This window comes from Vanellus vanellus (assembly GCF_965231255.1).
Source record: "Vanellus vanellus genome assembly, chromosome: 13".
NCBI lineage: Eukaryota > Metazoa > Chordata > Aves > Charadriiformes > Charadriidae > Vanellus > Vanellus vanellus.
Window position 1 is genome coordinate 6,910,839 of NC_138918.1, and position 14,974 is coordinate 6,925,812.

A 14,974-nucleotide genomic window follows, 5' to 3' on the forward strand; every position below is an offset into this window, starting at 1 on the left:
CTTAAACCTGAGCAAAGCAGCTGGGGACCAGTCTGGGACAGGTTGGAGCACTGTAGGACATTTGCAAGGAAAAAGGACATACACACCCCGATGGACTGGGCACAGTCCAGGGAGAAAGTGAAGGGCAAGAGGATATTTTCAAGGGAAAGAGGCACTACTGTGGGTCCTGAGGCAGACAGCAGGTCTCCCAGTACCACATTGGCCCTGAGGCATGTGGGGTTGTCCCCTCTTGCAGCCCCACAGGGGACATTTCTCACCGTGAAAGTGGGAGAAGAAGCCACAGGTCATCTCTCTGCCACCTCAATGGGGATTTGACTGAGCATGATGGGGAAAATCGTGCATCTCCCTGGGCTTTGGGGCTGTAGGGTCGCACTGCTGACCGAACAGGGATGTCTGAACCCTGAAGATGTGACCTGTGCTCCAGCATTGGTCCCATGATATGCTGGACTCAGCTGCTCACCCTGGAGACTGCCTGAGGATTGTTCTTGCCCCCAGCATGGTGGGATGTGCTGGTCCTACCCAAACGGACCGATGGCTGTTGGGCATCCCCCTCCCCTGGGCTGGGGACTGAGCTCAGGCAGCACAGGGAGAAGACACCTTTGACCTGCTCAGGCTCCAGCTGTGTCCTGCCGTGGGAAAATCAGCTCAGAGCCAGACAGAAAGATGCTGGGAGCTTCTGGGATCTGCTCTTGCACTGCTACCACTGCTGCCTGGGGCACATAGAAGCCCCCCGGAGTGGCCAGTGGCAGGGTGCCTGCAAAATCAGGTCCATCCCTAGGGAGACCTGATGCATTCGTGGCATGAGTAAGGCAGCAGCCGTTCCTCCTCGCTGCCCCAGCGGGGGGGCTGAGGTCTCGGACCCCCCCCCCCCCCCCTCCCTGGCAGAGGTGCGTTTGACAGACAGCCTTTCTCCAGCCTGCCCAGAGCCGTCCCCTCCTCCCTCCCTGCTCAGCACACGGGCATCCTCAACTCCAGGCAAACCTTTCCTCCAGCCCCGCTCCCCCCCCCCCCCCGCCCTCCCCCGCTCCAGCCTCCCTCCGCCCCGCCAGCCCAGCCGGCAGGAGGAAAGCGGTACCCCTCCTTGCCTGTTATCGCTTCGCCCGCTCCCCCTTCTCCCTCCCTATCGCCGGAGAAAGCGAGAGGAAAAAGTGTCGGAGCGGGGAGCGCATAGCAACAGGATTCTGGGATGAAGAAGATTCGGCAGCAGCATCTCCGGGAGGTGAGAGCCGGGAAGCGGGGGTGCCCGCCAGGACTGGGAGCTGGGGAGCGGGGGGGTACGGCATCCCCATCACCCCATTATCCCCTGCCCGGAGAGCCTCTGTGTGCAGCTGGCGGACTTTTCCCAGGCAGGGATTGCAAACAGGGGCAGTGGGTGTGCATGGGGCCGAAGCGGGATCGCGGGGAGAGGGATGGGGGGCATTTCATAACGACTGCTCCTGCCTCGCTGCAATTAGTGGACCACAGAGGCCCTGCGCTGTGGGCAGACCTGCCTGTTGCCCACGCTGCCTGGTTGGGTGCTTTCTCCAATCCCTGCCCTGCGAGCAGGTGCCGCCAGCCATGATTCATGTTGTGCCTGATGGGGCGGCTGTGGGTGGGCACCCGGGGGCAGAGCCGGCGCCCCACAGCGGGGCTCCCCGGGGACGCTGCTCCTGCCAGGCCCAGGGACTGACCGGTCTCGGGGGGGTAGGTGGGTGCTGAGGGGTTCCACTGGGCTGAGCATCCTCTGGGATGAGCACAGGGAGCTGGGCGGTGGCTTTTCCACCTGCAGCTGGGATTGCCTCCTCCTCCATAGGAATTAAAAGGGTGTGGGTAGTGCTGGACCCCAAACCTCCTTGGTGCCCTTTGGCAGCTGTCAGAGCTAGAAACCCTTTTTATATCCATCCCAAAAACCCCTTTTAAGCCTTTCCTATCCTAGACTCCCCTCCACTGCCACTTTGCCCTTACCAGGCTCTCTGGGGCCCCGTCTCCCCTCATGCTGGGGACCGAGCCTCTTCTGGTGCCCATCCCACACAGGGACACGGTGGTGTGGGGTGGCAGAGGCTGGCAGCCACAGCTCCCTCGTGGGGACACACTGCTGCTGGTGGTGGGTCAGCCCTTCCCAGAGCATGCCAGGCTGTGACCCAGCGCTGTGAGCCCCTTGGGCTCTGCCCTCTGTCAAACCATGCCTGCTAACCACGGGGCAGGGAGACTTCAACCTGGGCCAGCCTTCAGATGAATGAAAACCCACATCCCTGCCAGGAAATTCCTATACTGGGACATGATGTCAAAAAAGCCAGCCGTGGCCGGGTGAAAGCCAGCAGCTATCTGACAGCACTGGCAACCTCAGGGCTGCCTACCTTTCTCCACTGTTGTTTGGAGGCATCATCTGGCTCTTCCCTCTCCTCCTTTTTCCTACAAATTGATTTTTCAGATGACTTTGTGACTGCAAGATCCATTAAAAGTTGTCTTTGTCCCTTCTAAAAGCTTTCTGAGATACTTGAAAGAATTTCTCTGCTGCTGGTGATCCTGTTTAACATTTATTCAGGAATTCGTTTAGTCCCACAGCGATCAGCTGGAATGAAAAGCAGATGTCTCCAAGTTATTTTCCCCATTGCCAGTGCTGCTCAGGGCCCTGCTGTCCTTCATTGTCCAAAAATACCCTGTCTGAGCTCCAGATAGAGAACCCAGTGCTCACAGTCACCCGGTGTCTTGGGACCACCGTGTCTGACACTGGCATTGGACTTGCCCAGAGCTGGTGGTGGCTGATGGAGTTTGCACAGCCCCGGCTGCAGCACCCACCCCAGGACCCCGACAGCCTCCTCTTCCTCTCATCTTGGTCAGCTTCCCATCAGCGAGCCGGGACTTTTAAGCCTTCTCACCAGACATGTTTCAGACATATGGAAATTCCTCTCTAATAGAGAAGATCTTTCTCAGGCTCGAAGGATTTCAGGTTGGCTTTTCCTTATAATAGTATTTCCAGAAGTGTTGAGTGTTTTTTATTGGTTTGCTTATTTGCTTTGGGGGGTTGTTTGGTAGAAACAGGTGAAAGCCCACGGAGGACAGTGGTGGGAGACAGGATTTGGGCTGCCCTTCCCCATACGCAGCCAGGCTGCCGACCAGCATCCTCCTGCCTGAGCCACTGCCCTCCTCTGCCTGCCACAAACTGCCTCCAACCTTCCTTCCCCAGGGTTTTTGGATAAAAGGCCGTAAGCATTTGCAGCTGTGCATGCTTCCTGCCCTCGGGACATCGCTGTAATGAGTTTGCTTCAGCCTCAGCAACCTCCAGCCCCCAAATCCCCTGTGCGGGCTCCAGCATCGCTTGCTCCCTCTTCTGGCATGTGCTGGGGGAAACCGGGGTTAACGCAGCCCTTCAAGGGGCTCTTCCACACCATGGAGATGCTTTATTTACTTTGCTTTCTAAGTGATATTACATTCAAATTCATTTTTAGGTTGGGTAGTTGTTTTTTTTCCTCGAAGAGATTAACAAGCAATTCAAACTAATCTGAAGTGACTCACACTTTACAGACGCACTGTGCTCGCACACGGCTTGGATCCGCAGGGGAGAAATCTGGCGTCGGGTGGCATTTCTCCCAATCAAAGGCTGTGGTCCATGCACAAAACACTGACAAAATAACCCCACAATGCCACTTTGAATGGAGACAAACTACTGACAAAATAACCCCACAATGCCACTTTGAATGGAGGCAAACGATGATGAAAAAGTAACTTTAATCTGGCTGGGTTTTGCACTGGTTTAAGTAAATTTGTTTACAGAAAATAATTAGCATAGGGCAATTTCCTTATGGAAGCCAGCTCTTATCTTGGCAGAGACTAAAGTGCTTTTTCTTCTCAGTGACCTTTGCTTTGCTGACTTCTTTCGGAGCATCTTCTGGTGAATAATGGAAAGTGATGCTGTGTTCAAAGAGGACGTGGTTGCCAAGGGAGCTGTTAGTCCCCGTCTGTTTATAACCGCGAGACGGGAGCCCGGTTTGAAAGATGGCAGTTGACAGTGGAAAGCACTAGAGCAATATCGTAGCGCTAGAGCACTTCAGCTGCTGCGGAAAAAGAAAATTCCTGTTATGACAAAGGCTGAAAGGGAGCATTAATCCTAAAAAAAGGGCTGGAATCGAGCCAGCGTGTGAGATTTCCAGCTGCCTGAAGTAGAGAGATGTGCATCTCTGCTGTTTGGGACAAAGATGGGCTGGAATCCTTAAATACTGCATTTTGCAATTCATTTTAGGTCAGGCAAATAGGTAAGGTTTTCTGTGATTTCTATGGAAAGGATATGATTTGGGGCATTTTGAGGGATTGCAGCCTCGGAGCAGCCTCCGTGTGTGTTTTCCAGCAGCATCCCTGGCCTGTGCCTCCCCAGCCTGCCCCATGGGGACCACAATGTCACCATCCTTGGGGTCTATCTGACTCCTGAGCAGGCTCTGCTTTCTGCCCAAATTTAAACAGCAGAGCTCCAGCTAAAGATATTAATAAGGGGAGGCAGACATCACCAAGACACAGGTGACAAGCTACATCCCATCGGCTTTGAGCAGGATGACTGAGGTGGGGACTGGGCCAGTTTGGAAAAGGTCTGGTTGGTTCCTTTCTTTTATTTTTGTTACTCCTGTGTTGATTTCCATGCTACATCTGATGGATGGGCACCTGCATTTCATCAGGTCATGTGGCTCCCTGGTGCTCTCTTGCAGCTGTTTAGGATTCAGGCAGAGGTGCAGGAATTAAGCAAGAGGATTTAATGATCTCCCAGCATCCCCGGTTGATGTTTTTCTGTGATAGAAATCTGGACAGTGAGAGCTCCCCAGGCACTGTGGTGGACCGGGAAGCACTTTTTGGGGAAGACCAAACTGTGGTGGCCCCATAGGTCCTGTCCCCACCCGGCAGGGACCTTTGCGAATACAGGTTTTAGCAGCTGAAACTGTCGGGAGGGATGTTGCAGAGCAGCCTGGCCATCACCCGCAAACACAGGTTTCTGTGGGTCATGCCCACTGTGTGTGCTGGTTAATTAGCAGGCACGGCCACGGTTTGGAGAAGTTGCTAAGCCGGAGAGCTGTGTTAAACAGCTGCAGGAGGGCTGCCAGGTAGCAACAGTTTTGTAGCAACAGTGTTATATTTGGGTCATATTTTGGCTTTTCAGCCTGTGCTTCTGAAGCTTTCTCTTCTGGCCTTTGCCGTGAAGGTGGCATCCAGCAGGGATGGGCTTTTAATGATGGGGTTTAGTGGAACGCCTTTTGCTCGGGCTGTGCATTTCAGGTTGGCGTTGGGAAGAGTTTGTCCCAGCTCGTTCTGTCCCTCGAGGGGTTTGCACGCTGTCTGCGGACGGGTTTGCCTCCACGTTCGGTGCTTTCTGGTGAGAGCATCCTGGCAGCCCCGGGGTGCCGGTGGCCGGAGGAGTGGGGTGCACCTGTGAAGGGTGGGAGCGTGCAGCCTTCACCGTCGCAGCACGGCTCCGTGTCTCCATGGGAACCGACAGCAGGAGCATCCTGGTCCGGCCAGAGAGGAGGAGGAGGAGGAGAAGGAGAGGAGGTGGCTGCCACCTTCCCCGGGGGCTGTGGCAGGGCAGTGCTGGGCTGGCACCAGCCAGCTCTGATCTCCCCAGGGACAGACATCTGCTGCACACAGGTGCAGGTGGACCCACATCCCTCCAAATCCAGGCCCCTCTCCCTCAATCACATCCCCTGGGCTTGTTCCCTATAATTGCATGAACTCAGGGACACGGAGAGGGCTGCTTTTACCTTCTGAGAGCCCAGGAAGGTTCCCAAATGGGCTCCTTCTGCCCTGGTCCTGGTGCTTTCCCAGCAGGGACCTTCTCTTTCTGTGCCTCGATACCAGCCGAACCCAGTATACCCCCAGGCAGGGGCACAGCAACGTGCAGTGGCACAGGGGCAGAATCCCACCTCTTTTTGCTGCCCAGTCTTGCTGAGGGGATACCTGCCATGGCATCTCACCTCTCCGCTGCTGGCTGAGGCTTTCAGCTTTGGTGGGTGCCGGTGAGGTGGGAGCCGGTGGGATGGGAGCCGGTGGGGATGCCTTCCCCACTCTCCCAAGGTCAGGAGCTTGGGCAAGTTCAGGTAGACCAAGCATCTCACTGCAGACCTGATGTAAACACAGACGCAAACACCAAAGAACCCTCCGTCCTCCCGGTGCATCACTCCAACCTAAATGTGTTGCAGGATTGGCACCTCCCTCTTGCCAGAGCTGAGGCAGCCAGAGAGGAAGGGAAAGGGTTAATCCCTGCCTTCTGAAGAGTGCTTGTGCCTCACTGATCCGGGGCAGATTAAGAAAGCTGGAAGGAGCTCTCAGCAGGGACAACTGGGAGCACATCGCTAAATCCCCACAGTGTAGGTTTTTGGCAGTTGGAAAAGCGTGAAAAACGGATGGAGCATTTAATGGCAGCGGAGTGCCAGGTACGGCGGGGGCACACGGGGCTGGGGTGTCACACTTCCTGACATGCCGGCAGTGGTTCTTCTCCTGCTGTCCTCATGCCTGTGCTTTGCAGGAAACCAGGAAAGTCTATCACGGCCCCTTGAAAAGATTTCTTGGGAAACTGGGGTCGCAAGGTGGGTCTTGGCCTCCCAGGGTGAAGTGGGGCCATCCTGCCTTTCCCGGGGGAGCTCTGGCCATGCGGGATCACGTTTATCCCATTCCCTTGCTCAGCAGCAGAGCAGGACGTTGGCTGGGGTGGTGACAGAGAGCTGCTGGAATGGGATGTCCCCAGGGGACGAATGTCTTGGGGGTCACAAATTCACTCCTGAACTCTCAGCGCTCCTTCCCTCTCTCCTGCTCTTCCCCCCCTGTTTTTATTCCTTGCATCGGTGCCCGGCTGCCCTCTCCCATCCCCTGCTCTCTTGCCTAGCCGGTGACTCCAGACCTCCTGGTGAGTCCCAGCAGCCAGGACGGGGACCTGGGCTCTGAGTGCCCAGAAGACAGAGGGAACTGGACAGGGCGGCTGGATTTCCTCCTCTCCTGCATCGGATACTGCGTGGGCCTCGGAAACGTCTGGAGGTTCCCCTACAGGGCTTACACCAATGGAGGAGGTACTTGGGCATCCTTTGGAGTGGTCATGTCTCCCCCTCACTGAGCTGGGCTGGTGGGATGTGTCCCTGAAGAGATGTCCTTTCCCCTTCTCGGGGCTGGAAGGTAGCATTTGTTGCTGTGGGGAGAAGCCTCCTCCTGCCCCCCATGCTTGCTGTAGGGCATTAACCACCTGTACCCACGTGTGGAAGGGACTCACCAGCCCATCTCTGCACTCATGGCCTTGGAGACATCCCCAGCTCCATGCTGGATGGAATGCCACCTGAGCATCCCCCTTGGTTTCCAATAGCTTCTTGGTTTGGTGTCCTCCAGGACTCAGAGGGTCAGCAAATGCTTCCCAGGTATCGAAGGAGGGGAGCGAGCCTTTTGCAATGCCAGAGCCCGGTGTGATGGTGCAAAGTGCCCAGCTTGTTCAACTACTCCCAGAGTAACTGCTCATCTCATGCAATAATAACTGGAGAATTTCACGGTGTTTGTGAAAGATTCAAGGAGAAAAGAGAGCTGGAGGTGGGGGTGAAGAGTGGCACTGGGTGAATCACAGCCCCTTCCTCCTGTACTAATAACGAACTGCTGCCCCTTGCTGTCTTCCAGACTTTGGTGTAGATGCCTCAGGGGCGCAGATGTTGAATGAACTTTATTCCTTGTCACAGATGGGCTTTAGCTGTTTGCTCTGTCTTATTTTTAGGGTGTTTTTCTTGCTTCTTGCAGGAGCTTTCCTGGTTCCTTACTTCATCATGCTGGCCATCTGCGGGATCCCCATCTTCTTCATGGAGCTGTCACTTGGCCAGTTCTCGAGCCTGGGGCCGCTCGCTGTCTGGAAGATAAGCCCTCTCTTTAAAGGTGCGTGAGTGAAGTCCAAAGCCTCTGCAGGGCCTCTGGAAGAGCTGCTTGATGAGGACGTGGACCAGCAGCATCATCCCGTGATCCTCAAAGCTCTTGTTAGAATCAAAGGTTAAATCCTGGGGAAAGGTGGAGCATGCTGGACTTCTGGGTTAGGTGTTTTAGTAGCTGCAAGATGTGTATGAGATGTATCAGTCTTTGGAGGCTCTGGATGTCATGACCAGCACTAGAAATCGTATGAAAATTATTAAGCCAGCTAGTGTACAAAATACAGCATCAAAGCTAAGCAATGACTGTTAAAGACCAAGGTAAGAATAAAGCATTCAAAAAAAGGTCAAATCAAATACTTTTACTCTCAACATTAAGTTCGAGTAAAAATATCTGTATGATGCAATAGATCACCAATTCAGAGAAGGCATGTCCAGAGGCTGTAATGGCAATAAGAGGCTCCCCCAACCAAGTGAACCTCTGAGTGATTAAACATTTGGCTGCTGAGATCCAGTGTCTGACCCTGGTTTTGGATGTGCTCCGGTCCGGGGAGATGGCTCACTCCTTCTTTACCCTCTCCTTCCTCCAGGCGTTGGCATGGGCACGATCCTCATCGTCTCCCTGGTGGCCATTTACTACAATATGATCATTGCTTACGTTCTCTTCTACCTCTTTGCATCCCTCACAAGCGACTTGCCCTGGCAGCACTGTGGCAACTGGTGGAACACCGACCTGTGCCTGGACCACCATGTCATCAAGGCGGGGAACACCACCTTCCCCGTCAACATCACCAACACCGTCAGTCCCAGCGAAGAGTACTGGAGGTAAAGAGGTCAGCCTGACCTGGCTGTGGGTACATGGTTGGCATCAAACCAGGGAGAACATGGGCATGGGATGAGGGGTGAAGGTCTGTGCTGCACATCTCATGGCATGCATGGTGGACACCCGTGGTGGGCATTGTGGGTGCAGTGACGGGCTCTTGGGGTCAGCTGTGGGGGATTTCTCAGTTTAGCCATTGGGATCGTGTCCCTGGGATGTGGGAGGTGTCCGTGATCTAACGCTGCTTTGCTGGTCTGGAGATATGTTAGACTGAAATACATCCCATGCCTGGACTGGCTGGGAATTCGCTCTCAAGCCACCAGGCACCCCCTCCAGGCTCTTTAATGCATGGTGGAGAAATCACACCCACGGCTCCCCTTCCCCCAGCAAATAGCTGCCAGCGCCTTGTTGCTCTCTCATTGCTGGGATTTTTGACAAGGTTATTTTTTTGCAGCAGAGGCATTGCCGGGTTCAGAGAGGGCCTCTGGAAGAAGGTGGGGGGTGCCCATGGCCGCTCTCCAGTGGTTCTCCTTTCTCCCTAGCCGGTACGTCCTGCACATCCAAGGGAGCTCTGGGATTGGGGATCCCGGGAGGATCCGCTGGAACCTGTGTCTGTGCCTGCTCCTTTCTTGGACCATTGTCTATCTGTGCATCCTAAAGGGAGTCAAATCCTCTGGCAAGGTAAGGGCTGAATGGTCCCTTTGGGGGATCTACAGTGATGCCCACCAGTGCCTGCACATCTGGGAAAGTGAAACCCATAAACAACATCAGCTGGACACCGGCCGCTTCGGGGATGGCTTGCACAGCCAGGCACTGGGAGGGCTGACACCACTGGTCCTGCTGCATCCCAAGGACCCCAGCACTGCAGGGTGATGCCGGGCGGTGCGGTGTCCCGCTCAAGGGGGAAGAGCTCGTGCTGTGCTCTTGCTCCCGGTTCTCCCAGCTGGCTCTGCTCTCCCGCAGGTCGTGTACTTCACTGCCACCTTCCCGTACCTCATCCTGGTGATGCTGCTCATTCGTGGCGTGACCCTGGAGGGGGCCTGGAAGGGGATCCAGTTTTACCTCACGCCCCAGTTTGATCACTTGCTGTCTTCCAAGGTGAGCAGGATCTTGTGCAATTTGTTGAAGACACAGAAATGAACCTTCTCCTGCCAACTCCAGCAGTAACAGAGATGGTTCCCTTACTTGGGTGCCTTTTCTGGCTGCTCCCTGACCCAAAGTCCTCTCTCTTGGTTGCTCCCAGACCAAAAGTCTTGCAGCAATCTGTCTTTGCTCCACACCTTGTCTATACTGCTCTTCCCACCTGGGCCAGCCCTCTGCCTGCATTTCTGGCTGTCCATGCAGGGAATGACATGCTCACCACCTCCCCTGGTACCAGGACCACGGGCAGGATTAGCCCAGCCCCTGTGACAGGCTGGGGGTGGTGATGGGTGCCCGTGATGGATTTGGCTGTTCTGTTTTCCTCAAGCAATCTCAGTGTGCGGAGCGGGGACTTTCCTTGGGTCAGCGGTGTTGGTGGTAGAGCCCACCCAGTTTTACAAGTGCATTTAATGCCACGCTGGGCCGGCTCTGAAATGCTGTCATTAGCCCTTCCACTTGCCAGCTGACCCACTACGAGTGGTGAGCATGTTAGCAAGGAAAGGCAAAGACCCCGTGCCTGGAGGGCTAGAGAAGATGTACCAGGGGCTCTGGGGAAGCATATTTCCAACTCCCTCTTCCACAGGGGGAGACTTCCAGACCCCTGCTCTCCTCAGACCTGCTTCTTCCCCCAGGTGTGGATCGAGGCAGCCCTGCAGATTTTCTACTCCCTTGGGGTAGGCTTTGGGGGCCTCCTCACCTTCGCCTCGTACAACACCTTCCATCAGAATATCTACAGGTGGGAGCCAGCTGCTGTCTCCTAAAAATCGTGGGCTGGGGGGAGCCATGGAAACCTCAGCTGATGGGTTCAAAGCCAGCGGAAGCAGGTGGTGCCACACAAAGTCACCCAGCACTGCTCCTTAACCCAACACCTTACAGATACCTGTGAGCTTGAACAGACTCGAGAGGAACAGAGGGATCTGTGGAAGAAAATTCTCCTAGGCATCAAGGCACAGTGCCTGGCTCAGAAGTTTTGGGCGGCAGCTGCTGAAGGCTGAGGATATTTGAGACTAGTTATGCATGTTTGTCCTGTCCCCAGCATCTGTTGCAGGTCACCAGCAGAGAGGAGAGTCTGGGTGTTGGACATTTGGGCTGACCCTCTCCACTGGGGAAAGCAAGCTTGGGAAGAACCCCGCAAAATAACCCATGTAATTAGATATACACTCCTTTTGATCCTGGAAAGCTCATGCCAAGAGAAATCCTGGAGGAGAATCATACTGGGTCACCTTCTTGTGGCACCTGGGGCTGGCAATGCCACCGTGCACTGGTGTGGGGTGGGAAGGAATAGGCATGTTCAGAGCATCTTCTTTCTCCTCTGCAGGGACACCTTCATAGTGACCCTGGGTAATGCCATCACCAGCATCCTGGCAGGGTTTGCCATCTTCTCCGTTTTGGGATACATGTCCCAGGAGCTTGGGGTCCCTGTTAATCAGGTGGCAAAAGCAGGTGAGGTCAAACGAAGACCCTACCTCCTTCACCCTCTGCCTGGAGGAACTGAGGAGCATCCCTTCCCGGATGGAAAGCATCTGAGGGTGTCAGTGTGAGGGCTGGAGCTGTATGCTCAGCTGGTCAGGGGGAGGGGAGAGGGGAGACCAGTTCCTGCCACGCAAACTTTGAGCAGCATTAAGTGATGTCTAATAAAGGCCTGAGTGAGGAGCAGGCTGGATCTCCTGCACTTCTCCACCCTCTGCTGCAGGACTCCTCCTGCGCATCTTGCAGGAGCCCTGGCAGGTCCCTGCCGCAGTGCTGCCCTGCTGGGCTCTCCTCTCCTCCATCTCCCCGTGCCCAGCGCTGTCACCCCCTTTTCACCCTGCTGTCCTTTGCCTCCCCTAGGTCCTGGCCTCGCTTTTGTGGTGTACCCCCAGGCCATGACAATGCTCCCCCTTTCTCCATTCTGGTCTTTCCTGTTCTTCTTCATGCTGTTAACCTTGGGGCTGGACAGCCAGGTAAGGACGGAGCCCAGCAAGCCAGCCATGGTGCCCAGGCAGCCCGGGAGGGGTTAGTGGACCCTCTTCTCCTTTGTGTGCAGTTTGCTTTCATGGAGACCATCGTTACGGCAGTGACAGATGAATTTCCCTACTATCTGAGGCCAAAGAAAGCTTCGTTCTCAGCTGTCATCTGCATCGCTCTCTTCCTGATGGGGCTCATCCTCACAACAGAGGTAAGGGTGTGGGGCTGGATGCACCGCGGGAACCAGCTAGGGCCTCATTTTAGGGAGAGCTTAGAGCAGAGGCCGAGTTTGCAGAGGTACATATATTCACACGGGCTAACAAGGTGGAAGAGAGACCACCGATGATCCTGGGCTTCCTGGGGATGTGAGGTCCAAGGGGAGCAACACAGTGTTATTCCTGTCCTTCACCAATCCCAGAGGGAGAGCGATGCCTCCTGAGGGCGCCTGACTGCTGTCTTCCCCAGTGCTCCCAAAGGGCCTAAAGAGACATGTCCCCAAAAGTGGGAGGACATGGAGGGGGGTTTATCAGGGTGTTGGTCCCAGCGATACTGGCCACTGTGCTTTGCCTCCATCAGGGTGGGATGTACTGGCTGGTCCTACTGGATGACTACAGTGCTGGCTTTGGTCTCATGGTGGTGGTGATCACTACCTGCCTCGTGGTGACACGTGTCTATGGTAAGGGTTTCTGTCCCCACAGGGGGCCAGGGAAGGGTGGGCTGCCTGTATGAAGAGAGGGATTTAGAGGGAGCAGTAGGGGAGCCATCAGCCTTGCAATGGAGCATGAAACACCTCTTTTCGCACCACTTGTTTCTTCTTGGCCATCACTGGATTCACCTCTCCAGAGATACTGGGGGTGCTGACCCTGATCCCTCAGGCTGCACCAGCTGGGCTCCTCTTCCTGCATCTCCCAGCTGGGACGAGAGACACTTTGCTGTAGAGGATGCAAACCACCTCTTTTTATCAGTGCAAGCACCTGGCTCTGGAGGAGGGATCACAGCTTCTGAGCCCCTCTCCTTCTCCCTCCTCCAGGCATGAAGAGGTTCTGCCGAGATATCCACATGATGCTGGGCTTCAAACCAGGGCCCTACTTCAGAGCCTGCTGGATGGTCCTGTCCCCGGCAACAATGATGGTAACTGCTCAGCTTGAGGTGCTGGATGGTGCTGGAGAGCTGCAGTGGTGCCAGCATCCCTGGATGACCTCCCCTTCCAAGAAGTTGCTCTGCTGGAGTCTCGTGCCCCAGGGACCATTCTGATTCTGCTGGGAGGTCTCCAGGCCTTTTTTGAGCATGGGCTCTAGGCTGACCTCTCTTTCTTCCCATCTCACAGGCTCTGCTGGTGTACAACATTGTCAAGTACCAGCCCTCCGAGTACGGCAGCTACCGCTTCCCTGCCTGGGCCGAGGTCTTGGGCATCCTCATGGGAGTCCTCTCCTGTCTGATGATTCCTGTGGGCATGGTGGTGGCTGTGCTCCGAGAAGAAGGGACGCTGTGGGAGGTAGGATTGCTGGGGAGCACCCCAGAAATGTTAAGGGGTGACCACAAGCCCCTGCCAAGCCTGTATCCTGGAAATCTTCTGCATCCTCTCTCCTGGAGGTGTGTCCTCCCGTCCCTCCTTGCTGCCCACGGGGCGTGAGAGACAGCGCATCCCGGGGCATTTCCAGCAGTGTCCCCTCCTGTGATGCCAGGCAGACCCTGAGTCACGCTGCTTCCCAAGGGGCAGCCCTGTGCGCATCCCCACTCCAAAACAAGCCTACTACGCCTTGCCCGGTGGGGAAGTACGTTGTCCCTAGCCTGGGGTGGGCATGGACACATGGGACTTTGCACCCGTTTTGCAGGAGCAACAACAGAGCAAGGAAGGCAGCACAGGCAGAATCACTCTGCTCAAAGGCTTCTCCCAGGAGCAGGTTGGAGTTGTTGGCTCCTCACCGCCTTGCCAGCCCCGGCCGGGCTTCGCTGCTGGCCCCAGGCTGTTAAAAGCAGAGGCAGCAGAGCTTGCTGCCCCCCCCAGGCAGCAGCGCATCAGCTGAAGCCCTGGCTGGCCATGGCCTGTCCTAGCACAGCCATGGGCATGGTGACATGGCCAGGGACCGGACCACCCTGGCTGAGGCTAACCCCTTGCCTGGGTGGCTCTAACCCCACACCACAGGGCCATAGCCCTACAATAACCCCTAGCTCCTGCAAGCCACCCCACCAGCACCTGCAGACCATAATACCTCCCCAGCCCGCAGCAGAGCACTTAGACAGAGCCGTCTTCCCAAAAAACTTCAGCACAGGCTTCTGGCCCCATCCCATCCTCATCGGGGGCTCTCCCAGTCCCTCAGGGCGGGCACAGCACATCGTCCCCTGGGAGGGGTGGGTGAGCTGCCGGCTGGGGAGCGGAGCGGGTGCTGGTGCAGGGTGTCCGTGCTCCCTCCACCTGTCCCCTCGCAGCGAGTCCAGCAAGCCAGCCGGCCCGCCATGGACTGGGGCCCATCGTTGGAGGAGAACCGGACTGGCATGTATGTGGCGAGCCTGGCCGGCAGCCAGTCGCCCAAGCCGCTGATGGTCCACATGCGGAAATACGGGGGCATCACCAGCTATGAGAACACGGCCATCGAGGTGGACCGGGAGATGGAGGAGGAGTCGGAGTCGGAGTCCATGATGTGAGGGGACCCGGCGCCCCATGGGCTGGGGGAAGGCTCATACCCGCACCCCCCCCTCCCCCCAGTTTGCACAGGTTGCACTGTGGCACTTCAGGACAGCTTTGGGGGTTCTTGCAGAGAGCAGTCAGGAGCTGCTGACCCTGCCAGCCTCCTCACCACCGTCCTGGCCCCACCAGGACGGAGCTGCTGCCCATCCCGGTGCCCCCAAGGTGTTTCTGTTCAGTTTGGCAAGCTGTGTGATGCGTCCGTGCGTTCGTGTGACAGTGTCTGGTGCAAGTGTCCGGGCTGCCCCCCGCCCACCCTCAGCCCCTGCCTGTGCAGGGATGCTCAGGCTGCAGAGATGCTCAGCCTGCGGGAGTGGGGAGGAGAAGGAGGTCCTCTGCATTGTTCTGTTCTCCGCTCATGTGTATTTATCTCCAATAACCCACAAACACATGTGAGAAAGGGCTGTAATATCCTTCACGTCCTGAGGACGCTGTGTCGGTGCGCTCTGCTCACACAGAGGTACTCCAGCAAAAACCAGCAAGAATCAGTGTCCTGCTAAAGAAATCTAACCTAGTAAATGAGCAATTGTAAAC

At 56.1% G+C, this 14,974-nt stretch overlaps 1 protein-coding gene across 1 annotated transcript; it reads left to right on the forward strand.

Annotated features, from left to right (window-relative positions):
* Positions 1-1,186: 1,186 nt before the first annotated feature.
* On the forward strand, positions 1,187-14,400 carry SLC6A7 (solute carrier family 6 member 7; the record flags this gene model as incomplete). Its single annotated transcript, XM_082490140.1, has 14 exons — positions 1,187-1,219; positions 6,842-7,022; positions 7,729-7,860; positions 8,438-8,672; positions 9,210-9,348; positions 9,631-9,765; positions 10,440-10,543; positions 11,126-11,250; positions 11,638-11,750; positions 11,834-11,965; positions 12,331-12,430; positions 12,785-12,885; positions 13,082-13,249; positions 14,185-14,400. 14 exons carry the CDS (start codon positions 1,187-1,189, stop codon positions 14,398-14,400), a joined length of 1,914 nt encoding a protein of 637 aa, XP_082346266.1.
* Positions 14,401-14,974: the final 574 nt, after the last annotated feature.